Source organism: Pholcus phalangioides, unplaced genomic scaffold (genome assembly GCF_987345545.1).
Source record: "Pholcus phalangioides strain wild (caught in Gottingen) unplaced genomic scaffold, Ppha-v1.0 ptg000003l_1, whole genome shotgun sequence".
Classification (NCBI taxonomy): Eukaryota; Metazoa; Arthropoda; class Arachnida; order Araneae; family Pholcidae; genus Pholcus; species Pholcus phalangioides.
Window position 1 is genome coordinate 21,030,797 of NW_028301596.1, and position 25,973 is coordinate 21,056,769.

At 34.5% G+C, this 25,973-nt stretch overlaps 1 protein-coding gene across 1 annotated transcript in view; it reads left to right on the forward strand.

Annotated features, from left to right (window-relative positions):
• The window catches only part of mus81 (mus81 structure-specific endonuclease subunit), a 30,023-nt gene extending 5,191 nt beyond the window's left edge, over window positions 1-24,832 (forward strand). Inside the window, exons 4-12 of the mRNA XM_089246065.1 lie at window positions 5,652-5,949; window positions 6,896-7,112; window positions 7,211-7,327; window positions 9,831-9,926; window positions 10,163-10,246; window positions 10,422-10,525; window positions 21,480-21,563; window positions 22,577-22,699; window positions 22,793-24,832. Of these exons, the coding sequence (XP_089102191.1) occupies window positions 5,652-5,949; window positions 6,896-7,112; window positions 7,211-7,327; window positions 9,831-9,926; window positions 10,163-10,246; window positions 10,422-10,525; window positions 21,480-21,563; window positions 22,577-22,643 (1,067 nt within the window). The 3' untranslated portion in view covers window positions 22,644-22,699; window positions 22,793-24,832. The remainder of the gene's footprint in view (window positions 1-5,651; window positions 5,950-6,895; window positions 7,113-7,210; window positions 7,328-9,830; window positions 9,927-10,162; window positions 10,247-10,421; window positions 10,526-21,479; window positions 21,564-22,576; window positions 22,700-22,792) is intronic.
• Window positions 24,833-25,973: the final 1,141 nt, after the last annotated feature.

Sequence of the window (25,973 nt, forward strand, 5' to 3'; positions counted from 1 at the left end):
TTTTCAAATTTAATCTTTACGTGTCCATATCAGTATGTTTTCTTCTAAAATGAAATTTGCCTATTAGGCTGTGTGCACACCGGTTAGACAAGCTTAGCCTTCGTTGTTCATGTTGATTTGTATGGCGCAACGTACACAGCTACTTGACTGTACCTGCACCTCGTATACCTTCCCCTGTGGAATTTGTAACGAATCGGTACATTCAGTAATGTGGGTACTGAGTGTATATGTGGCCCCTAACACACTTTTATTATGGGAGTTGTGCTTGTTTTTTGTTTTTGCTGATGCTACTACTAAATCACACATGCACCTCATCCATATTCCTCTGTGGAACCTCTAATGAATTGGTAATTGTGGGAATGTGCGTGTACGTGTAGTGAAACCTGACGTAAAGTTTTTATTTGTGTAATGCTTTTTATGTGTAGTGCTGCCATCTGCCACCAGTTTTTTATCTATGAGTGAAGTGTAATGATTGAATAATTTATCATTGTAGGCCTGTTGATCGGCTAGCATTTGCTCCTCGAAGTTGGGAACCTCTTGCTGATGCTGCCATCTGCCTTCCATAGTTTAAAGTGAAGATGGTAAATGCTTAAATTCTTCATGTTATGTGAGTATCATGTAGGTTTGCCTGCTCTCTGCTGAAAAAGACCATAATGCACACCGATCAGTCATACAAATTTAAATGTTGTACCATGCAAATAAACATGAACAATGGTGACTAAGCTTGTCTAAAGCTGTCATATCTTGTCTAACCAGTTTGCACCCAGCCTTATGAAATTTAAATCTGTGATGGCAGCTTAATTATGCAGCATCAAGTTATCTTTTGTTTTTTGAAACTTCAGGGTGTGAGTGCGAGCTGGTATACCATTTTAAAATTTTTCTCTGCTGAGAGCAAGCAAACCTTCAACATGATACTTACACATGACATGACAATTCAGGCGTTTTCCATTTTTGCAAAAAATATGGAAGGCAGATGGTAGCACCATTACAAACACACATAAATCGAACTACATAAAAAAGTTAGGACCACAAATGTACTCAGCGCATAGGATTCATCTAGCCTTTATATCTCCTCAAAAATTTTGAATTATGTGAAAAGAAGCATCCTTACGGATGGTTATCAGATACGTACACTCCAAAATGCAGATACACATTTATGCCACGTTAGTAATGAAACGTTTATCTCTGTTCACAACAGTTGGTACCACTGCACTTGAAAACATCCTAATAGTTTTCCAATCAAAACAGAACTGTTATTATTATTTTTTTGAGTTTTGACCTAAAATTACTGGATTCTGAAACTTAACCATACTTGAATATTTGCATGACAGATTGCACCTCTGTACCAACAAATAACAATGATTGCTTTTCAACCAAAACAGAGATGCATTTAATATGTAGGGGAAAGTATCCAAATTTTTTTGGACTGGTGCCTAATTTGGACCACCTCTTGTTCTTAGAAATAGAAATTGATCAGTGCATTTACTTTATACCAGAGGGCAGGGCAACTGAAGAAGTGTGCATAGCACATTTTTGATATTTCCAGTTGTATTTTGTCTTTTTTACTATTTTTCATCACCTTTTCTTAAAGCAAAGGAAAATGCTGTTTTGTAATTTACTGTATATTTCCTGACCTTTTGCTGGTATTTTTAGTAATAAGCAATTAAAATATATCTTTATGGTCATTTGTAATGAGCTGCTATTTGTAAAATGGCTGTTTCCTAAATTGTACCAGTCAATGTTACCTTATTTGGACCGGTCCATTTGGGGATCTAAACAAAGCGGTCATCTGATTTTAATACATACTATTATAATTGTATTCTAATGTGAATGAGAGGTTTCAGTGGAGAAAGGGTGGCACAATTCTTTGTCCCTTTTAGAAAAATTAGTGAACAAACACATTCTAAACAATTCACGAGTATTTAACATTGATGACTGAAGTGGCTACACCACAATTGAAAGGAAATCCCAGAGGATAAGGGGCACAAACGGGAAGCACCAGATTGGCTCAGCCACTAGTGAAACGTGGGGTATGAATACCACAATTGTATAAAAGGATAAGAGCAAAAGCCTAGGAAACGTAGTGGAATCGCTTCAAATTGTTTCATTGTTACCTCAGGCTCATTTTCAAAGCCACAAGAAGTAATAAGATGCTATGGGGCTAATAAACACTCCATACAAAGAACAGCTGCAGCAAAACAAATGCAAAAGAAGTGAATGTAAGAAGCTAATTTTTAAAAGCAACAGGAACATTAACATGAGAAAAAAATAAAATACAATCACACACATTGATCACGATCATTCTTCTAATTCAGAAGAGTTTGAAGCTAATAGTTCATCTTCAGAAGATGAAGATTTCTTCGGAATGAAAGACTTGATAAGAGCAAATTTAATGTAAATGGCCATATCCTATTTGGCTTGAAAGATGGAAACAGAAAACATATTTTCTATGTTGGATTAGTCAAAGGTAAGAGTTTGAGAGGCAATATAGAATTGTCTGCCTGCACGAGAAAATTGAATAAAGTGATGAATTCATTCATTTTCCCTGCCGTGCCTGACATTTCGGCAGTAGAAGATGTTGACATGAAGATGAAATTGACAATCTACTGAAAGCATGCGCTGACAAAGTGACGACAATCTTATGTCTTTTAGAACTGATTTTAATTTTACAATTTGTTGCAATAATCAAGTTAGAAATTTTATTTCTCAAAATTCTTACATTTGAAATTTTTGTTTTTTAGTGTTTTTTCTTTTCTGTTTTAAATATTTCTTGTGTTCAATTTCGCAATGTTTCTCTTCAATATTTTTCTCATAAAGTTTTCATAATTTTAGTTGAATTTTTGTGATTATAAAAATTTAAAAAAATTTAACTGGATTTCATTTCTTCATAAATTTTTTTTTTACTTTACAGTTATTTTTTTCCCTTAAATATTTTCCATTATTCATGAACTTTTGTGAAAATAATGTATTTTTATCAAAATAAAGTTAAAGATATTGATTATGAACTTTTTCAACAACTGGTCCAACTTGAAAAATTAGGTGTCCAAATTAGGAAACTAATTTCACTTTTTTGGTTTTCATGATACCATTCAAATATGAAATGAGATGGAAAGGTCTTAAAACCATATTTTTAAACATATAGTGTCTAACATCCTACTCAGTTTGGTGATTTTTTGACAAATACTATGACAGTAATTTAGCAAAATGTGCAAAGTGGTCCAATTTAGACTACTTTCCCCTATACAGTAGTTTTTGGAGATGGGGGTTCTTATGTGCATCCTTGATTTCCGCATAAGAGTGTAGGGGAGAGGGTGATGTATTTATTCCAGTCAAACTTCATTAAAAAATATCAAAAACAAAAGTAATAGATGAGAATGAATACTGATACCATATAGTAATTAAAATATCAGAGCAATTACTCATTTTGTATTTTAGTTGTGAAAGTTTGTTTTAGGACATGCACAGTAAATTAGTGCTTCCAAGTTCTTGATGAAAAAAACGGTATCAAAATAATATTCAAATTTGAAGATAACCATTGGAATTTATAATCATGTTATTAAGGTAAGTTTAGGAATCCTTTTTATGTTTTTATTTCAATTAGTTTTCAGGTAACATTTTATTTATTTATTATTATTATTTTTTTTTCAATCTATCTGGATTCGAAACTATATTATGCATGTTTATTTTTTGTGTTCAAACCTTATGCATTTTTTTGTCTTGTGTATGTATCTCCAATAATTTAATCACTAATATTTGTACTTGCCATCCACTGGTGTACTGATAGGCACGATTGTGCAAATCATTAAAAGGTTCAGTTCAGTTTTTATTTCAATTGAAAATGCTTTATTTTTAAAATTAGTCTTAAGTGGGTGGATGGGGCACTTGTGAACAAAGCTTTAGGGGCAGATGTAAACAGTTCACAAGAGGCCCCCCCCCCCCAACATTTGTTTATTTGAATTTTTTTATTTTATTTTGCAAGTATTATTAACTATAAATAAAAACCAGATTCTCTCGAATTTCTAACAACGAATAGTAGCAAATACAAGATTTAAAACTTGAAAAATATGATTGTAGCTGCGCAATGGTGATTAATTGTGCATTATTTGTGAATTGTGAAAAGATCCTTATGCAATTTCTTTTTTAGCAAAGTAGGTTTTATGCTCATTCCAATAAATATGAGAAATCATGCGATTATTTAACTTTTTAGGTTGAATTATTGACGAGTATAGCAAGAAATCACAAAAGGCCAAAAGGACTGTCATTTAACGAAAAAATGTAGCAGATGCTTCTATACAGGCTGTTACTGAAGAATGAAATGCCTATAAAAACTGTGCAAAAACTTTTGATTTAAAACTGACAAAACCCTTAAAGAAAGTGGGAAGATTTGAAGAGTGAACGTGATCCTGATGCAATTCATGATCAATGTTATTGGAGAATAATTTTTGCAGCAAGTGTGCTATTAGACATGTATAATAGAGAAGAGGAACAGAGTTGAGAAGAAAGGGAGAAAAGAACAGAATGTGAGATGTTGAACAGAACGTGTTTTCAAGGAAACATTTTATTTTCTGGATGTTATGCTGAGGTGAACTCGGAAAGAAAAGTCATCAAAACAAGTTACAACAAAACAAGAAAATGTTTTGTTGTAAATGAATTTAGAAAATGAGCTCTATAAGTATAAACTCTAAGCCATAGCATTGAAGAAATGCATGAATAAATAAAAAATATTATAGCAATGAAAACTAATGCCTGTTTATATAAGTATTATACCTGTTCACAAATTTCCTAGGCATGTTTACAACTACCACCTTAGTAGTGCACGTGAACAATTTCAACCATTCTTCAAATTTCTTTAAAAATAAAAAAAATCAAATTTTAAACAGTTCAAAAAAATTCTTAAAGCTGTAGGAAATTTAAAATATTGTTATCAATTCTTTTTTGATCATTTTTTTTACAAATGCATTGAAAAACAGCCCTAAATGTGCCTCCCCCCTAAATTATGTGGGGAAAACCAAATAAATACACACTGACAAACAAATTTTTGTTTCATGATGCAGTGGTAAAATTCCATTTTTTTTTCTAAAGAAAAAATTCTGGAACCTTGAAAATGAAAACAAGGGAGAAATTTATAATACGTATGAGGATGTTTGAAATGACATAAAAAGTGAGGATGTTTGGTAACCCTTTCCTTACACCAAGTTGTAATATGCCTGTTTTCATTATTTAACTTAATCATACAACTTGCTGTACAGTGTACACCATAGTTTCCCTTTTTGTTCTATCACTTACTCCTTTAGAAATTTTCTCGCTCATCGTTCTCTTCCCCCCTCCCCAACTCAAGCAAACCCATAGGATCCTGTTACACCCAAAGCTTCTATCGCGTCCTAGGACCTCTCCATCATCCACTTTGGGAAACACTGGTGTACACCTTTAGATAAAACCTGTAAAATAATCTGTCAATTTGTTCTGAAACACCATGGATATCGGTCAATACTACTCATTGTGCTTTTCATTATATTGAAAATGCGGCTCTTTTCTAACGTTGGATATTTTTTCATCTAAAATCAGAATTTGAGGGTCAATTTTCTTTTTAAAAAAAATGTTTATTTTGTTACAATTCATATTATCATTCAAATAAGTCTCCTTTATATCAGTTTCAGAAACTGAACTTACTTCTAGAGGTGAAGGTTTTGAACCTGCTGTCATCAATGGTGGTGAAAAGTGTTTACCAAAAAATAGCACCATTAGAAATAATGTCAATAAAAATTCCACATCAAATTCAAAGAATTCAAGTGCAGTTCCTTGCAGTGTGTTCCTGCCTGTCATCACACATGAAGATCCGCCTTCACGTGAATTACGAAATGACATTGAGACATCAAAAAGTAGTGTTTGCTTGCTTCCTGATACGCATGAAGTTGTTTTGTGTGTTGATAACTGCGAAGCACTTTCTAGGTGAGTTGATGCAACAGTATAAGTTGCTATTAAAGGGGTATTTAAAATCCATATCTAAATGTATACAAAGGCCACAACAAGCAAATTGCCCAATGAGGTAGCTGAAAAAATTATGGATGTCAAATATAACCAAAATACAGCAACCCTATATAAAAACATACCGCATAAATGTGAAGTAAATTGAAAATAATTTCCAATTATGTATTTCTCACAAAAAAAGTAGCCAGGAGAAAGACGTTTAATAGAAACACTCACCTTTTTTTCATGAATAAATCTAATTTTTAAAGTAATGTACAATTCTAATTGATTTAAAAGGAAGTTCAAGTGACCTACATTCTTCTTTTATAGCCTTTTCAACACAAAATTTGATAGGTGGCAATTAGTGATTGGTGTTGTAAGACTTGAACTAATGTTTTCCAAATGTCACAAATGGGGAAAAAAAAGCTGGAGGACAATTTTCATTTGACTATAAACTGTTGATAAAAAATATTTAAAATTATGAAAAGATGAAATAAGAAAGCATACCGATCCTAAAATATATATATATATTTTTTGAAATAGGTTATTTTAAAATTTAAAAAAAATGGGCCATGGAGAAGGACGCTTCGTTAAGAAATGAAAATTTTTTCAAGAAAATTTAAAAAATCTATTGAAAAATTATAAATAAAGTGTTGATTTGTCAGAAATAGGAGTATAAATAGAAAGCGACAAAACAAAAAAAAATTCCGTGCCAAATATATTAATAATGTAAACTGCTGGGGATGCAATTTAGGCCAATTTCATAAGAATCACCAGATATTTTTTTTTCTTTGCCAGTTTTATATGTGATTTATTTTCACATTTACAGAATCAATCATCAGTGCTGATTTTTTATATTCATCTTATAATATTTATGCTGTTGAAATATGAATTTATGGTTTTCATTAAAATTTGTTGATTTTATCAGCCATGCAGCAAATCACAAAGTCTTCCTCTCTGAATTGAAAAAGAGTGAGATACAGTTTGAAGTCAGGAAGTTGCACGTTGGAGATTTCCTGTGGGTTGCCAGAACAAAGGGAAGCTCAAATCCACAAGAAGAATTGGTGATGGATTTCATTGTAGAGAGGAAAAGAATGGATGATCTAGCGAGTAGCATCAAAGATGGAAGATTTCGAGAACAAAAAGTGAGTGTCAGTATATGCTCTAGTGTAGATAGAATTGTTTTGGTGCATAAAAAAAATTGTATAAATTTGTAGGTATCTCATTTATCGTGTTGTTCTAGTTTCGCCTCAAGAACTGTGGTCTTCGATATCCTATATATCTCGTAGAATATCATAGGTCACACCAGTATTCAGGATTACCAGAGTCAACTTTGGAGCAAGCAATTGTCAATACTCAAGTAATGTATTTATTTTGTACATGATAAATAACATTTTTTTTTAAATGAAAATCCAAGTCCATTAAAATATTACAGTGACAATCCTTTATAATGATCACCCTTCATGATGATAATCACCTTTATAACGATATTGCTCTTTGGTCTGTATGCACTTATTCATTCACAGTCCATCTCTGTAAGAGGTAGCTGGCTGTAAATTTTTGCAAGATCAGGGCTGTGACCAGTCATTTGTTGGTTATTCTCGATGCTCTTTTCGCAGTGTTAATAACTTCATCTATAATGATTATAATTTGTTTTTCTGGTCCTTTGATTATCGTTATATAAGCGTTTCACTGTATTTTTATTGTGCACCCATGCTAAGTTGGCCTCTGACTTCTTCATGATGGGCGCTTCCAATTACCTATTTTTCATAAGATCACAAGGGAGGAGGAGTAATTTAGAATTTTCCGCTGGCATCTTTTGCGCTGTTTTGGCGGGTTCTTCCTTTATTTTCTCCTCACTTGTTTACATTTATTAAAATATCAGAACTCAGATGCCCTGAGATTGTTATGATCAAGGCCCCACATGGATGGGAACAGAAAGAACTCCAGACTGGAGCCCCAAGATAATTCTTGATTTTTTTTTATCACACCATAAAGGTATTGTAGAGAGGCTTGTGAAAAATTGTCAGGGGGGCCATTAAAGATCCTAGTTAAATGATGGGGGGGGGGTGCCATGTCATCAGTAAAATGCCATAGGTGTAGAGATAGACTTGGAAAGCTGGGGAGGGACCATGATGATGATGTGAAGACGAAGGGGGGCATGATGATGTAAATGCATATATATTTATATGCGTAAACTCTCTCATTAATGCTAGGAAGGGGGCAATCTCCCCCATGCCCCTCTCCGTATCTCTGCCCATCATGTCCCCCACATCCTGCAGCAGGGCTCTAGGGCTGGGATCTTTGGTGGGCCCAAGCTAGATTTTCACGTGCCCTTCTATAGTGAATTTATTGGGTGAAAAATGCCCTGAAGAAATTTTAAAGTTGTTCAAGAGTGATGAACTGACTGCAGAGGCTCATTTATGGTTTTGCCACCTGTAGGCTATACAAATTTTTCTGCTTTTCTCCTATTCTAGTCTAATATTCTGGACTACTCTTTCCTCGAATTCTACATTTTCGCGCTATAACCCACTCGGCCCTTCCCTACCCCTGGAAGCACACCTGTGTCTCTAAGTCACTCCCATGCTCACGCACACTCTTTTGTCATTAATGTGCTTGCTCTCTGACATGGTTCCTTGCTTTATGGATCACTTTTTATCATTTACAAATGCTGTAGGTCAGGAGTCCTTAACCTTTCTCGTGTTATGGGCGTTGCCAATGCCCATCATCAAACGAGGAGCACCCCTTAGGGCAACTTTGATGTACTTATGCGTGAAATCTACATGATTGTAATCCTTTAGTGCAAATTTTACAGGGTGTTTAATTGATGGATGTATCAAGTTTTTGCAAGCATGAAATTGGGCACAAGCATTGAGCACTCTTGAACAGTAGGAGGGGGGGGGGCATCATTGTGTCCTGATAAAGTCGAAAGAAACTTTATTTCAGACTGTTTTGGTCTAAAAAAATTGTGGCTTCTAAAAAAATTGTTCTGGCATCTAGATTTGTTTTGTGATTTGTCAAGCCCTGCTTCATATTACCTCTTCATTATTTTTTTTCTTTAATCCCCAAAAAAAATTGTATATATAGTTATATAAATAGTAGTTAAAGTTTTATGTTCATGGGGGTTTTATTATGAGAAATGACAATAAACATGCTTGGGATGGTAGAAGCCATGGGGTGCAGATTTTGTTTTCTGAGGAGGGAGAGGTAAGGATAAGACAAATGAAATAGGGCAACTCTGGTGAAGTATATTCAAGCACACAAATGAAGATTGTAATTGCAGTAGAATTCACAGTTGTGCATCGTGACATTGGTCGGCTGAAGTTGGTTTTCTGTGGTTCCCAACTTCAAGGCGCAAATGCGAGCCGATCTCCCCGTTAAAAAGTCTCGCCACAGAGAGCAACAGTCCTACAACGAAAAATCATTCAATCATAACACTTCACTCATAGTTTGAAAAACTGGTGGCAGATGGCAGCACTACACATAACAAGCATTACAGAGAAACAAAAAAAAATTCACGTCAGGTTTCACTACACGTACACGCACATTCAAGCATGTAGCGATTCGTTGGGGGGTTCCGCGGGGGTTTGTGGGCGGGGTGCATGTGTGGTGTAGCAGTAGTAGGTAGGGTAAAAAAGGGGCTCGGGGATCCATGATGTTCTTAAGTCAGCCACCTCGTTGGGCAATTTGCCTGTTGTGGTGTTGTATTTGTATTTGTATATGTTATCTATTAGTCTTTTGTTCACTGTCCCATTTTTTACATTATGTTAGAATTCTAATCCATTATTTGCATCATTATTTGTCAGATTAAATTTTTTTTCTCATTCCTTTTAATGTTTTTCATTTTCTATGGCAAACACTAGATTGTAGATGGTTTCACTATCAGGAGGACACAAAATACCAAAGAATCAATTGCATATCTCTCTGCAGTTACAAAATATCTCCAAAAATCTTTGCAGGTAAAATATTTTTTTTTCTTCTTTTTTCCCCAACATTATCTTATTACAAATAGTCAACATTTGCTAACTTTTTATAACTAAAAGAGATTTTTAAAAAATGCATTACGAATATGTGTCAGGGAAAAGAGCTGTCGGCTACCACTGAGTACTAGTAGTTGCCATAATTTTGAAATTTGTAATTGGGTGCATGTGTGTGTTTTTTTATCCCGTTTTCAAAGTTCTTTTTATTGTCTTAGATGCAGACCTTGACCAGTGGCTCCAGGCAAACTGGTGGTTACCGGATTTTTCAAGAATTTAACCAGTCATCTGTAAAAAATAAAGTAAGTATTCAATTTTTTCATGCTTTTTTTTTTGCAGAGTAAGAGAAAACTCAGTATAATATTCACTATAGTGGATGTTCTCATTTCAATTTGCATTGATTAAGAGATTACCATTTTAAGTTTTATTTATTATTATTATTTTCATGAAAGTAAAATTATTTTCATGTCCTGACAGCATTTCAGTGTTCAAGAAATGTTTGCAAAACAGCTTTTGCAACTTCATGGATTATCAGTTGACAAAGCATCAGCTTTCATCAATGTGTACCCAACACCAGCAAAGTGAGTAATTTTATTTAAATGAAGTTCACATTAAAATTTAAATTATTTAAGAAAAATTAAACGACATTGCATTGTAACTAAAAACAGTATATGTGTCTAAACTAAAAAAAGACTAATACACAGGGTGCATAGCTAACGGCTGGCACCACAATTTACTGGTGAGCGGTTGATCCTAGATGCATTCCTTAATTAGGAAAAGTATCCAAATAATGTGTGGACCTCAGATACATCATTCATATTGCAAGGGGTTGTATATTTATCAAAATTTAAAAAAATAACTTTTTTATATGAACACCCTATGCTAAAAACCAAATTAGAAGGTTGTTACCCCACCTCTCCTGAGGCCAACAAAATGAATTCCATGTTTCTAAGCACAATATTCTCTGAGATATTTGAATTTAAAAAAAATTGAAAAAAATTAAGGAAAAACAGCATTTATATACTAATAAAAAAATATTCCCCCCTCCATTTATGCTTTTTCCCTCCAACTTTCTCTGTTTCTTTAATTCAAATATCTCAGCAAATATTGCACTTAGAACTGTGGAACTTTTTTTTTTTGCCTAGGGAAAGACGTAACAACAACTTTCTAACTGGGTTTTTGAGCTCAGGGTGTGCATATAAAAAGTAATTTTTTTATTCTATTAACTGTCAAGCCCTTGCAATATGAATAACATATCTGAGATCCACAAGTTATTTGGATACTTTTTCTAATTAGAAGTATTAGAACCACCTTGGTATGCCTCTAGGACCGTGATTCCCAACGTGGAGCAATTTGATTTTTCGAGCGTGGGGCAATTCAAGAATGGATTTTCTGTCAAGGCCTGTGTGTGTGTAACTTTTTAACCATTTTTTATATCAGTTCAAAGTTATACTTTTTAAATGATTTCTTGATCTATGCTTTCAGTATATAGATATATTTGACATCCATAATTTTTATGGGCATCTTTTTTCAGCCACCTCATTAGGCATATTCCCTGTTGTGGCCTTTGTGTTTGTATTTGTATGTATATTTTATACTTTTCTCTCCATTGTTTTCATTTATCATTGATCATTTTTATTGCATCAAAGTCATTTTCTGCACAGGAGGGCTAATTAGACCAGGACCTACAGTTGCTTGCCAAATCTGAATGGCAGGATTCGATATTATGTCTTGCCAAGTGGTTGGTTGGCTGCATCAAAGTATTCTGCGGTCATATCACCACATATTATCACTGTTTCTGTTTTACCTTCACGTCAGGAATGATTCTGACAAAGACAAATCGCAGGGGTGGGAACTCTGCGCCACACTGCGCCAAAATTAACATCTTGCGCCATCCTGCACCAATACTGTATTTTCGTATTTTTCTGCGCCAAATAGCGAATTTTGCTTCAGTGTGCCCGGAATTTCGGAAAGGACGCAAAAAATTTTTGTTCCTGCTTGCCGCGAAACGATTCTTTCTAAGAGCGTGTTTTATTCCACTGTACGCCTTATTTAAACTATCGGCCTTTCCATCGCGAAACCCCGATAATATACGTGATCGTGCAACTGAAGATGGTTTGCAATGGTCTTTCAGCTTTAAAGCGAAATGCGAGTCAGTTGCCGTTTAAAAAAAGTCGCCACTGGAAGCAAATTACTGTAGTCGATCCCGATTGCGTCAAATCCCGATGTTTTGTGAAAAAAAATTTCATTCCGGGAGTAAAAAGTGCATGTCCGCCGAATTTTACGATTGCTAATTTAGAAACTTTGCCGAATAACGAGCGTTAAATCGCCAACATCGCCAAATAACGAGTGTCAGATCGCCAATCTCGCCAAATAATGAGTGCTTAATCGCCAAACGTGTTGATTTTTCCGAAATTCTATATTCAACTATTCTGTTCCCATTTTGCAACAATGTCTTTCCGAGTATGAAAAAATCATCTTAAATACTGGTGCGAAAAATTTTATGACAGCCGCTCTTTCAAACAAGGTGTAAAAAAAGCCTGACACACCAAAAACAAAAAACAAGCTGATTGCAAGATGTTTGATAACAAAAGACAGTGCAGTTTTATTTTGAAAAGGGGTGAGGGTTAACAAAAATATTCTTGTTAATTTCCCTGCTCCAATTTATAAATATCTGCTCCAAATCCTATATTTTGCTGCTCCAAAACTGCTCCGAATCCTGAATTTTGCTGCTCCAAAACTGCTCCGAATCCTGAATTTTGCTGCTCCAAAGCTGCTCCGAAATGGACTTTGTCACTTCCCACCCCTGAAATCGGGTATCAAACTCACAACACTTCTGAACATCATTTAATACTGAAGGCGAGTATCTTATCGATCTGGATTACAGCACCTCATTCAGTGTTTTCCTTTGGGAGGGGTTTGACCAAGGGTTCCTAACGTTTTGTGTTCCACGGACTACGTGTGCCAGTAAGATGAAGTCCACAAACACCCTACTCCAATAAAATGAAGGACACAGACCCATTTACAAAATAATTCTGTGTATAGCAATCTAAAAACAATGAGTTGATTGTTTTCTTGTCCAAGCTCACAGACCCCCTGTTCTTAACCAGGGGCCCTGAAGTCTTTTCAAGGACCCCTGGTTAAGAACCACTGCTTTATGACTAAGTAAATGACCTTTTTGTTCCCTCAATGTGAATAAAAGTTTACTTTTGAAAAACAAGAATTAAAAATAACGGGGAAAAGAGACAGAACTAGCTTCAGGTTGCAAAATTTCAAATGATGAACAGCAAAAAATAAATAAATTCACATAAAACAGGAAATAAATAATGGAACTATGAAGTAGTTCATAGTTTGGAAGGGAGGGGGGGGGGTGCTCTGGCAAAAAGTCCTTGTAGTACTTGTGTGAGGGACATCAGGATTTCTGAGATGCTTTGGTGGGGTATGGGCTGAAAAAGGTTGAGAACTACTGCTCTAGTATCAACAGTTTGCCTGTACATTATGGTGCCAGCTGTTAGCTAAGCACCCTGTATATGACACTGGACAACAATGAAATTGCATTTGAAATGAAAATATACCACTCAGAATGATTTCGACTTGCTGAACACTGCTATCACCATGAAAAAATTTATTAGCTCTTGTTTATGAGATATTACCCTGTTAACAGTTCAAAGGTACTTTATTGTATTTTGAAAAATGGTGAAAATCTCTTCATAACAAAAACTTTTCTAATCCTTAAATTAGTTTACATAAGAACAATGTGCATAGCAAATTCCAATATTACAAGATGAAAAATCTGTTATAACAAGTTCAAAAACAAGTTTCTGAAAATCAACAAAAGACTACAGAACATTCCAAAAATGATCCCGTAAAATCAATTTCATAGAATTAACTTGCTAAACTGTTAGGGAAGAAGGGTTGTTCATCTATGTCTTGGGGGAGGTTATTCTTGTTATTTACATGAACAAGAATTAACAGCTGTGGTAAGTGTGTGCTACATGATACGAAAGTTTCATATTTCTTCTGTTTCAAAATGAGTGGCCTCAAAAGCAAACAGTTTTGGATTGAAAAAAAACTTGAGATCATTTCTAAACTTGATTCTGGGGAAAATAAAACAGTGGCATTAAAATGCGGCATATCTCCATCTACTCTTTCAACATTTTTGAAAAATCTGACTAGGTTGGAATTTCAAACTCAAGCAGCAGTTATAGGATCTTGCCACTGTTTGGTCGTGTAGACATTGTGCTGGTTTCTTATTGTGAGGATAAAGGTTCAAACCCCATTGGCAGCACAGTGGTGGTTGGCTGAATTTGGCTTTCTGCAATTTTCCCAATTTGAGGCGCGAATGCAAGCCGGTCTCTCAGGAAAGAGCAGGCAGTCCTACGTCACGATACTGACATAATGCGACAATTCAATCATTTATCATCTTTACTTCTAAATATGGAACACAAATGGCAGCACTAGCAAGTACATGAAACAAACAAACGTCTGAAAACATACATATGTTAAGGCCGTGCATATACATACACGCACACAACACACGTTCCGACATATACCGATTCATTAGGAATTCTGTAGAAGAATGTGTACTAGGGGTGCATGTGTGGCGGAGTTTCGCCAACGCTTGGCGTAAAAAAGTGACTACGCAGGTTACGCGCGCCAAGCGACGGAAAGAAGAAAAAAATATTCAGTTAGTTGCGAGTGAGTGTAAATGACATGTTGATGTTTTTTCGTGTGTGTGCATTTTTTGTAAATAAATTAATTTGGTGATTGTGACAAGTCGTCTTTTAATTAGAGTGGAGTCAGATGAGCGTTATCAAATCAACTAGGTCGACATCCCAAATGTGGTGACGCGGTGTGGAATGACGCAAGAACATTAATTGGCACGTGGCTGAATAAAGGTAGGCCGGATTCGTATGTTCACTTTCTCGTGTCTCCTCTGGGGTGTTAAAAGTGCAATTCCGTTCGCATTGGTATTGAAGTTTACACGCTCATGATGCCGGATCCGAATCCTGGAAATTCAGGAGATGAGAAAGTTGAATCACAATGTGGTCGTGTGTCTGTCAAAGTACCAAATTTTTGGCCAAACAATGTGAAACTATTTTTTGTTCAATTAGAGTCCAGTTTCAGGGTGTCTGGTATTACTGTTGAGCAGACAAAATTTGACACATTAGTTGCTTCGTTAGACCCTGAAACACTGTCACATGTTACTGACGTCGTTTGCGACCCCCCGTCAGATCGGCCTTATTCTCGGCTAAAAGCCCGTTTGCTTTCAGAATTTGAAATTTCTCACACGAAAAAAATTCAAACATTACTTGAGGATGTTGAGTTAGGGGATCGCTCACCCTCAATGTTGTTAAGGCAAATGAGAGATCTCAGCGAAGGTCACGTTGATGATAATTTTTTGAAAAATTTATGGTTGCGTAGATTGCCGATCACAGTGCAAACCGTTCTGGCCATTAGTTCCGAAAATTTGGACAAATTGGCACAGATGGCAGATAAAATTTGCGAATGCACTGCTGTCTCTGTTGCTTCCGTAAATGCCTCTCATTTGACTGCTCGTAAAAGTGATGAAAGCGCAACACTAGTTGATCTCAAACATCAGGTAAATGAATTAACAAAACAAGTAGAGAATTTGACTGAGTTGAGTCACCGTCGAACAAACAATAATCGAGGTCGATATCGCTCTAATTCTAGAAATCGCAATGCAGTAAAAAAAGAAAATTGGCTTTGTTGGTACCATTTTCGATTTGGAGAAAAGGCAACTAAGTGCGTTTCGCCCTGTTCTTATGGGTCAAAAAACGAGTCAAGCCAACAGAAGTAGCTGCGGCTTCTGGGAATTTGGTTTTAAGTCGCAGGCTGTATGTGAAGGATCGCTTAAATAAGTCTGAATATTTGGTAGATACAGGTAGCGATGTTTCATGTTATCCCAGATCATTTATGAGTAAAGAAACTGCTGTTAGCACATTTAATCTCTATGCTGCGAATGGGACATGTATAAAAACATATGGTGTCAAATTGCTCACTTTAGATTTAGGATTACGCCGTACATTGCAGTGGCCATTTATCGTTGCTGATGTCAGCAAACCCATTATAGGAGCTGATTTTTTACAGCATTTTGGTTTGCTTGTTGACATTAAAAAACGAAACTTAATTGACCCCTTGACAAATCTTGTGTCTCATGGTCGTGCTGGTTTATGTGACATTCAGGCAGTAAAAACAGTTTTGGACAAATCTGGGTATGCCGATCTTTTGCTCAAGTATAAAGAGATCACGCAGTTAAATACTGCACCTCAAAATACTGTAAAGCATAACACGTTACATTTTGTACCTACCGTAGGCCCTCCTGTTTCAGCCAAAGCACGCAGATTAAATCCTGCGCAGTTGAATATAGCCAAGCGAGAATTCGATTATATGCTAGATAAGGGTATTTGCAGGCCTTCAAAAAGTAATTGGGCCAGCCCTTTACACATGGTTCCCAAGGGTTCGTCTGACTGGCGACCCACGGGTGACTACAGAGCTCTGAACCGCATTACTGTACCAGATAAGTACCCTGTACCACACATTCACGATTTCTCGCATATGCTCAATGGAAAGTGCATATTTTCTAAAATTGATTTGGTTCGCGCCTACCACCAAATTCCAGTTAATCCACCTGATATACCCAAGACTGCCATCATAACACCATTTGGGTTATTTGAATTTCCATTTCTAAATTTTGGCCTCTGTTCAGCAGCACAAACTTTCCAAAGATTTATCAATGAGGTTATGTGTGGTTTGGACTATGTTTTTTCATACATTGACGATATTTTGGTTGCTAGTGAGAATCCGGAGCAGCATAGGCAGCATTTGGAAGAAATTTTTAAACGTTTTTTGGAATATGGTATTGTCATTAACGAATCCAAATGTGAATTTGGCAAAGAGAAAATTGAATTTTTAGGTCACACAATCAATCAAAATGGTTGTTGTCCTACTAAAGAAAAAGTTGATGCAATCTTGAATTTTCCCAAACCTAGTGATATTAGCCAACTGAGACGATTTTTGGGGATGATAAATTTCTATCACCGTTTCATTCCAGACAGTGCGGTCATTCTTGCACCCTTAAATAAGTTACTGGTTGGGGCAAAAAAGAATGACAAGCGGAAAATCGAATGGAATTCGGACTTAGACACAGCTTTCGAAAAAGCAAAAAATGCCATGGCTGAGGCAACTTTATTGTACCATCCTTCAGCAAATGCTAAAATGGCTTTGGTCACTGATTGTAGTGGTTTTGCGATGGGTGCTGTATTACATGAAGTAACACCTGATGGCCCAAAACCTCTTGGATATTTTTCAAAAAAGCTGTCACCTGCACAATGCAATTATTCAGCTTATGATAGGGAATTGCTTGCTGCATATTCAGCAATTCAGTATTTTAGGTATTTGTTAGAGGCTAGGCCCTTTACTTTATTTGTGGACCATAAACCCCTCATATTTGCATTTCAGCAGAAACAGGATAAATGCTCACCTCGTAGGCTTAGGCAGCTTGACTTCATTTCGCAGTTTACCACAGATATTCAGTATTTACCAGGTAAAAGTAATGTTGTAGCGGATAGTTTATCCCGCATTTGTGAAATCCAATTTTCCTCATTAGCAGACATGCAGTTATGGAGCAAAATGCAATCTGAAGATGAGGAAATGAAAAATATCCTGGATGGTAATATTGATTGTAGTGTAGAATTAACGAAACTGAGGATGCCTGCATCCGATATTCACCTCTATTGTGATAGTTCTACTGGAGAAAATAGATTTTATGTCCCTCAAACCTTAAGAAAAAAAGTGTTCGAACAGGTGCATGGCTTATCTCATGCTGGCATCAAGGCCACTAAACAATTTATCAATAGCCGTTATTTTTGGCCTAATCAAAACAAGGACATAACTGTTTGGTGTAGAGCATGTGTGCTATGTCAGAAAACCAAGGTGCATAAGCATACAAAGTCACCTTTGACAAAATTTTTAGTCCCCGATGAACGTTTTTCACATGTTCATATAGACTTGATAGGACCACTTCCTCCGTGTCATGGTTTCCGTTACTGTCTAACGATGGTAGATAGATTCACGAGATGGCCCGAGGTAGTGCCACTATCCGACATGACGGCTGAAAGTGTCGCCAGAGCGTTGGTACATGGGTGGATTGCACGATTTGGTACACCTCAGAGGGTAACATGCGACAGGGGTGGACAATTTGAATCTGGTCTTTTTCAGGCTCTTTCCCGAATGCTTGGCATCCAAATTGCAAGGACCGCTGCATATACGCCACAGTGCAATGCAATGGTGGAAAGGTTCCATAGGCCACTGAAGCAAGCATTGATGTGTCATATGATAAAACAGGTCCTGGAAGGCCTCGACTCAGACTGGTATGAAGCTCTCCCAGCTCTCCCATTGGTTCTTCTTGGGTTAAGGTCAGCATATAGGAGTGACCTTGATGCCTCGACAGCCCAGCTGACTTATGGTTCCTCACTTCGTCTTCCTGGTCAGCTGTACGACGATCAGCCATTGTCTAACCCTCCCGACTACATTGCCCGATTGCAAAGGATCATCAGCTCTCTGAAACCAACGAATCCTGTGCGGCATGGACTTCCAAAGATCTACGTCCCGAAGGAGCTCACCACCTGCACTCATGTCTTCATCCGTCGTGGTCCCTTCAAGAAGTCTCTCCAGTGCCCGTACGAAGGTCCATTCCGTGTTGTGCGTAGATTGACCAAGGACTTCGTGGTGGAAGTAAACGACGAAGAAAAGGTGGTCAACATCGACAGATTAAAGCCGGCATTTTTGCTGTTGGATAAAGCCGTTCAGGATGACTCATCACGTTCCAGTGACAGTTCCAGTGATAAGAACAAAACTTACATCTCCCGATATGGTCGTAAAGTTCGGTTTCGTCTCACAAATGAAGTGTGAGACTGGCGGGGGAGTTGTGTGGTGGAGTTTCGCCAACGCTTGGCGTAAAAAAGTGACTACGCAGGTTACGCGCGCCAAGCGACGGAAAGAAGAAAAAAATATTCAGTTAGTTGCGAGTGAGTGTAAATGACATGTTGATGTTTTTTCGTGTGTGTGCATTTTTTGTAAATAAATTAATTTGGTGATTGTGACAAGTCGTCTTTTAATTAGAGTGGAGTCAGATGAGCGTTATCAAATCAACTAGGTCGACATCCCAAACATGTTCAGTTTATTAAGCAGTAGCAGTAGTAGTAAGGATCCCAATAGAAAAAGTCTAGACTTTCAAATTTTTAAGATGTGGATGTAGCTGTCCTCATTTGTTCAAGACATTTTCCTAAAACATGACATTTATTCACAAAATGTGCCAGTTACCAGCCCACTCGTATGAGAAAAGACTTTCGAACTTGCATGTTCTTTTTTGATGCGAAATGTTTCAGCATTGCACATATATAGTTTAGAGGAATTTGTTGTTCCCTCGTCTACCCCAATACTTGTACAAAAAAATATATAATTTGCTTCAAATATGTTAAGTAAAACTTATCGAAAAAAAATTTATGATTGCCTTGAGTTGGTTTGAGTTATTTTTTAAATTTAACTTCATTCTTTTTGTATTATCTAGAACAAAGGCCTTCAACGTATTGCCCGTATGTCACATTTGGGGCTTTCTGTCATGGCCCGCAGATCATTTTCAGAAAATCTTTGAAAGGAGATTAATTCTAAAATTAATGAAAGAAATAATTCTAGAATTAATGAAAGAAATAATTCTAGAATTAATGAAAGAAATAATTCTAGAATTAATGAAAGAAATAATTCTAGAATTAATGAAAGAAATAATTCTAGAATTAATGAAATAATTTTGAAATAAATAAAAGAAATAATTTTAGAATTAATGAAATTAATCATTCTAGAAATAATTTTAGAATTAAATTAAAGCAATAATTTTCTGGAGAGCTATTGCTAGAATTAATGAAAAAATATCTCTCTCATTCATGAAAGAATTCTAGAATTGATCAAAATTTTTGAAGCAAGGAAGTGTTTCAAAATTGTTTTATGAGAGAAATAATTTTGTAATTTTTTATATAAATTATTTCACAATTATTAATAAAAGAATAATTGCATGATTATTGAAAGAAGTAATTTCAAGATACATATTGAGAAGGAATAATTTCTCAAAATTACTGAAACAAATAATTTCAGAATCATTTAAAGTCATAATGGATTGAAATCAGTCAGAAACTTTTCCAGAATTGGGGAAAAAATTATTTCAGAACTAATTAAAATTGGTAATTAATAAAATAAAATAATTTCAAAAAAAGAAAAGTCTTCAATTATTTTTGCCCCTGATCAACTTGGGCCTCCATTGGCCCTTTCTATAAAGATGTAACTATAAATTACATGAGAAGCCGTTGTAAATCTGGATTCTATCTTACAATTATAAAAACATCAAGTTGTGGTGACCCATGGGCTTTGTGAGAAGTTTCAATCTGGCCCACGGTATCTGAAAGGTTGGAAACCCCTGATCTAGAATGTAAATAAATACTTTTTTTTCTTAGAATCAAATTCTGCTGCAACGAAATTTTTTTAAACAAATGTTTGCAAAATCAGAAATTCCTTTATAATGGAATTTTGTTATAATGAAGTGATTTCTTCAGTCCCTCAGAGTTCATTGTAACAGGATTCGACTGCATGTGTATTGTTGTGTTTCTATGTCTTTGTGTTATGTTTTATGTATGTATTGGCAAGGTTTTTTTGTTTTCTATATAATTATGTGGTGTTTCAATGTATTGTATTATTATATGTGCATTAAATGTGAAATTTTAGAGAAAACCATAGCCAATCCAGCTTTTTTTTATTGTTAAAGTTTTGTTCAATACACCAAAAATACTTATACATTAAAAATACTTCATTAAATCTTGAGTATCACCCGATACAATAATACTGTGCTGCATAAGGCTTGTAAATGAGTTTTCTTCATTCTTTTGAGTGTTTCAAAATGAATTTCTTTAATTAGATATAAAGTTGATGCAATCTTTTATGTGGAGGAATAATGTTGTATTACAGCATGTACATGTGATGATGCATGGTGTGATATATATATTAATTTTATTGTGTATTTGAGTTTAAATTTTTTAACTTATTTTTTTATACTTAAGATAAGAATCACAGAGCTTTATGCTCTAAAGTATTTATTGTTTAGCATAATTTTTCGAGGCAGCATACTTGTTTATTTTTGTTGGGAAAAAAGAAAATTTTTGAAGTCAGAAAAAGAAAAACCAGGGAAAAAATATTTACAAAAAGTATCTCATGATGGTTTTACAATTTTTTTTTTAAAATCCTGTTAATTATTTGAATTCCAAATTATCAAAAAAAATATCAAATCTAATATATCTTCTTTATTCTCAATATTAACTTTTAAATGCAGCACATTTGTATTTTTTAGGCATTTTCTTGTGTTCTGAAACAAATGCTCATAACACTAAGAATAAATGAAAAAAATTTTCAGAAAGAATGTACTTAATGCTTATAATTTGTCAAAATAATGAGAATTAATATTGTTTTAAGGATGTTCGAGATGCTTAATGGTTGCAAAAGTGAAACTGAACAGCAAAAACGTTTGTCAGAGATAAAATTTGGGAAATCTCAACGGTAAGAATATTATATTTTACATTTCTACTTTTTCATCTCATTATATAGAGTGATACCTTGGCTAACAAAGGCAATTCATTCCGGAATTTAAACCATTAGTCGGAACATGATTTCCCATAGGTTTCTGTGAAAAAACTATTCAATTTGTTCCAGGCATTTGCCCAAAATTTGAAGGTAACGATGAATGTACTATAAAAAAATAAAACTGGTCAAAGGTAGTTTCAGAACTTTAAAATTTAGAATTTAAAGGAAGATGAGAAACTGAAGATCTTTATCATTTTACAACATGTAAAAAACTATATGTAACCCAGTCAGGTTCGTGGGTGTTTGTCTATGTGATGTGATCAGCTCATTTCTCTTTTATACATGCAGATACAAATGATAAGTTCTTGAAATGCCGAGACTTTTTCAGTTTAATGTAGTTCAGTACTTTCAGTCTTGTACTGAAAATATTCAAGTCTAGGCTCCTTAGACAACTCAACAGCAGAACAACCATGAAAATAATGTTTGCCGGCCTAGAAAACTGTAAGTCAGGGTGTTTATTAACCGAGGTATCACTGTATTAATTTCTTTGAGCCGTGTTTGTGTTCAAATTTGTAATTTCTGATGTAGTAAGAATGCTTTGGATCTTATACTCAAGAACCTATTTAGAATAAAGAATGAGACCAATATATTTTTTTTTTGAACAGTTTTTATATATACTAGATCTTTACTATGACGATTTTTTCAAAAATATTAACTATTCATTTTTTAATGTACTTCAATAAGAAAGTTATCTTCATTGTATCAAATTTCAAATTTTTGTCTTGAATGTTCTTTTACTGTGAAGTAGAGGGGATTTTTTTAATTGTGTATTTCAGTTTAATGATAATTTGTAGTCTCAAAATTTGCATTATTCATATATTGACTTTTTTTTTAGTATATTGTTATGCATTTATATCAAATGCTTCAAATTTATTTGTATTTTATTGCATATTTTAATTGTTTATTTGATTTATTCATATACATTATAGGAATATTGGAAATGCATTGGGGAGGCACCTTCATCAACTATATACTACTCCTGGTCCTCTCTCATGAATATTGCGGCTGCCACCATTGTCATCATAAATTTTCATCTATTTGTATCCAACTTTGTAAGTAAATTTTATCCTTTCAAATGTGAAAAAAAGTTTTATAGCATTGTATTTTTTTTGGCTCCTCATATATTATTTTGTTATCGCTTGTAGATTCAATGAACATCAGTCTTAATACAGTTTTGCTGTCTTGGAGTGCAGAAAATATATGCTTTCCTTTGAAGGTCTTCCAAATTTAGCGACTGTACATGAAATATCATCATATAAGACTATCAATGAAAACTTCTATTGTGTTGGTATTTTTGACAGACAAGTTTTATGAATTCTATCTTGTGTTTTAGTAGGCATTATACAGTTGAAGCTTGTTTTTATGAACTTTGACAGACATGAATAACACAGGTCTGCGATGAAAAAGCTTTCTTAAAAATAATTAGTGTTTTTTTATAGTTTTTTGCATGCTAATTACTGGAAAAATAATTAAATTCCATCACATATAGTTTTTGAGATAAAGTGAAAATTAAATTTCAATAGGAATACATAGGCATTATCCCTATTTGCCACATTTGAAACTTTAGTTCTTTCTTTCAAACCGAGCACAACTCAGGTCCATCGAAATGTATGGGCAATTTACTACCTAGTGCCTTTACTTTTACGTGCCAAAAGCGTAAGTGTGTGTGTACCTAACAGTCTGAGTGCATATCTAGTGTTGTGTCTGATTTGTCACATTGAAACTGTATGTTATAAGTAAATACAGTAAATCATTGCCAAAGATAATTCAGTGATTTTAAGGTTGGGTTGATTTGGGGCATTGATTCCAAATTCTTGAATTAGTTTTGTCACATTAGCTCTACTTTTTGAGAGAAAAAATAAAATAAAATTTCAATATAGTAATACCATATAAGCAGCATACGAATCACATTGAAACTGTGTTATAAAAAATATAGTAAATATGCCAAAGATAATTCAGTGATTTTAAGGTGATAGTGGGGTCCTGATTTCGACATTGGTTTTTGTTGGATGGACTCTTATTTTTGAGATAAGTGAAAATCAAATTTGAAAGGCATTAGCAGCATGCAAAACACATTGAACCTGTGTGTTATGAATAAATATAGTAAATCGTTACCAAAGATGTTTCATATATTTTAGGGTCATTTGGTTAATTGCATTTTTGGAACCAGCACTGAAAATAACAAAAATTGAAAATAGAATTCAGGCTTTCATGGCTGGAGCTTATAATATTTGTGCCTTTCGGGCTGAGATGGAACAAACTCTTTGGATGATCGTTATCCACTGACACTTTTGCTGAAGATGCAGAAGAATCAACCTCGTCGTTATGACATCAAGCAAATGGTGTGACAATGTCACAACAATGAGGACAATTTTTCTGCATCTTCAGCAAAAACGTCAGTGGATAACGGCCATCCAAGGAGGTTGTTTCTTCTCCTTGCTTGTCGAAGGCTGTACTGAAAATGTCCACTGCAGTAGTGGACAAAACCTCTGCTTCAATGAAGTCTCAAACACAGCATAACAGCTCGAAAGGTATGAACTCTATTATTAATATAAAAATCAGTTATCAAAACCAAAAAAGCTTTCAAAAAGTATTTTTCTGTTGACCTTCGTAATTAGTTCTTAAATGGGAAAGACATTCAAAAAAATTGCACATTGTTTGGGAGCAGAGGACTAGTTTATATAAACATGTCAGTTTGTAAAATCGAGTGGCGACTATAAAGTAAGGCATCATCTTTTATATCTGCAATTTGCATGTGTCAGTTTCATCAGTGAATGAAAATGTTTGATTTTTGAATGCATGTCGTGCTAGTTTAATGAATAATTAATGTGTGGGGAAAAAAACGATTTTTTTTGTGCATTTCAGATACTGTGATAATATCAAGGAAAATGTGAAACACACAAATGAGCTTATACAATGAGTATTCATATGTACTAGATTATTATATTTTTTGTATATGTATAGATTAATTAGTAACATCTTGGATTCTCTGAGCTGAGATAATACAAAAATGAAATAGAATTACTGTTGTAATCTTTTCAGTATAGCATAACGATTTTTCAATTCTGTTCTAAACTTTCTGGTTTGCTGCATTCTTAAGGTTATTAAAATGCCTGAATTAAAAAAGGATCAAAAATAAAATTGTGTAGTTGTTTCTTTTGCACTAATAAACCATTTACAATACCATGATAGTGGTAAATTTCACTTTTCTATTTATTCTTGCAGGTCTAAATTGTTATGTTTTTTGTTCATGTTTACGTATCATTGTTTTTGAACTTTGCAGGCATGGGTAACTTCGTAAAATCATATGTTTGCCTCATTCATATAAACATTTTCCCCATAATGTCATTTTTTTGTAAATGTAATAAGTTAATTATGGTTTAATTTTTTTAATTTATTTTTGTTATCAGAAAAAAAAGATCCTGTATCTTTACATGTGTACTGCAGGCTGTCTACAAATGATATCAGCAATTTTGTGATTTCTTTATGGGTACAATATTAGAGATTTAATAAGTATCTCATATAGTTCGAAAATTTCCTCAATCATCGAGGAAGCATTTGATCATTGTCAATATTTCCATTATATTCTGTCATTTTCCTTCATTTCCATAAATGTGAGTTATGCTCAAATGTTTCTCTTACGTAGCAGCAGACATGCATCTTCACTCATTCACATGATGCTGTTGGCTTATTTTCGAAATAAGCAAGTGACAGAAAATAATTAACATGCAAATTTGCAAAAAATCTATCATTCAGCTACTTTCAGTAAGTAACTCATATTACAACTCACAATATCGCTGATATCTTTCTAAATTTTCGTGATATTCAACTGGAATTTTAAAAGAAGTTGCACTATATAGCTGGCAATCAAATTGTAAAAAATAAAATTGATATCTTTTTTGTGCATGCATACTTAAAAATTATCTCCTTCAAATGTTCATGTCTCATAAAATATCAGATAGTTTAATTCTTCAAATTTCAATGTAATAGGCAATTTTTATGTTGTAAAATTTTCTTTAAGCTTTGTAAAATTTGGTTTAAAACTCCACTTGTTATAAGCAGAAAACGTGTGATGAAAATTAGAACTTTCTGAAGAAATATTCATACCTTCGTAAAAATGTGTGCAATTTTCACGAAAATGCACACAAACATTGGAAATAGCAGGGCAAAATATTTTATGAAAGTTACAAATTATTTGCTGCTTTTTTCTGATACAAGGTTTGATCAAAAACATGCTTTTCTATAAATTCAAGAAAAATATCTAAACTCCAAAGTTTGTGAACACATGCTTATGGCTATACATGTATAGTGTATGTTCCTCTCATG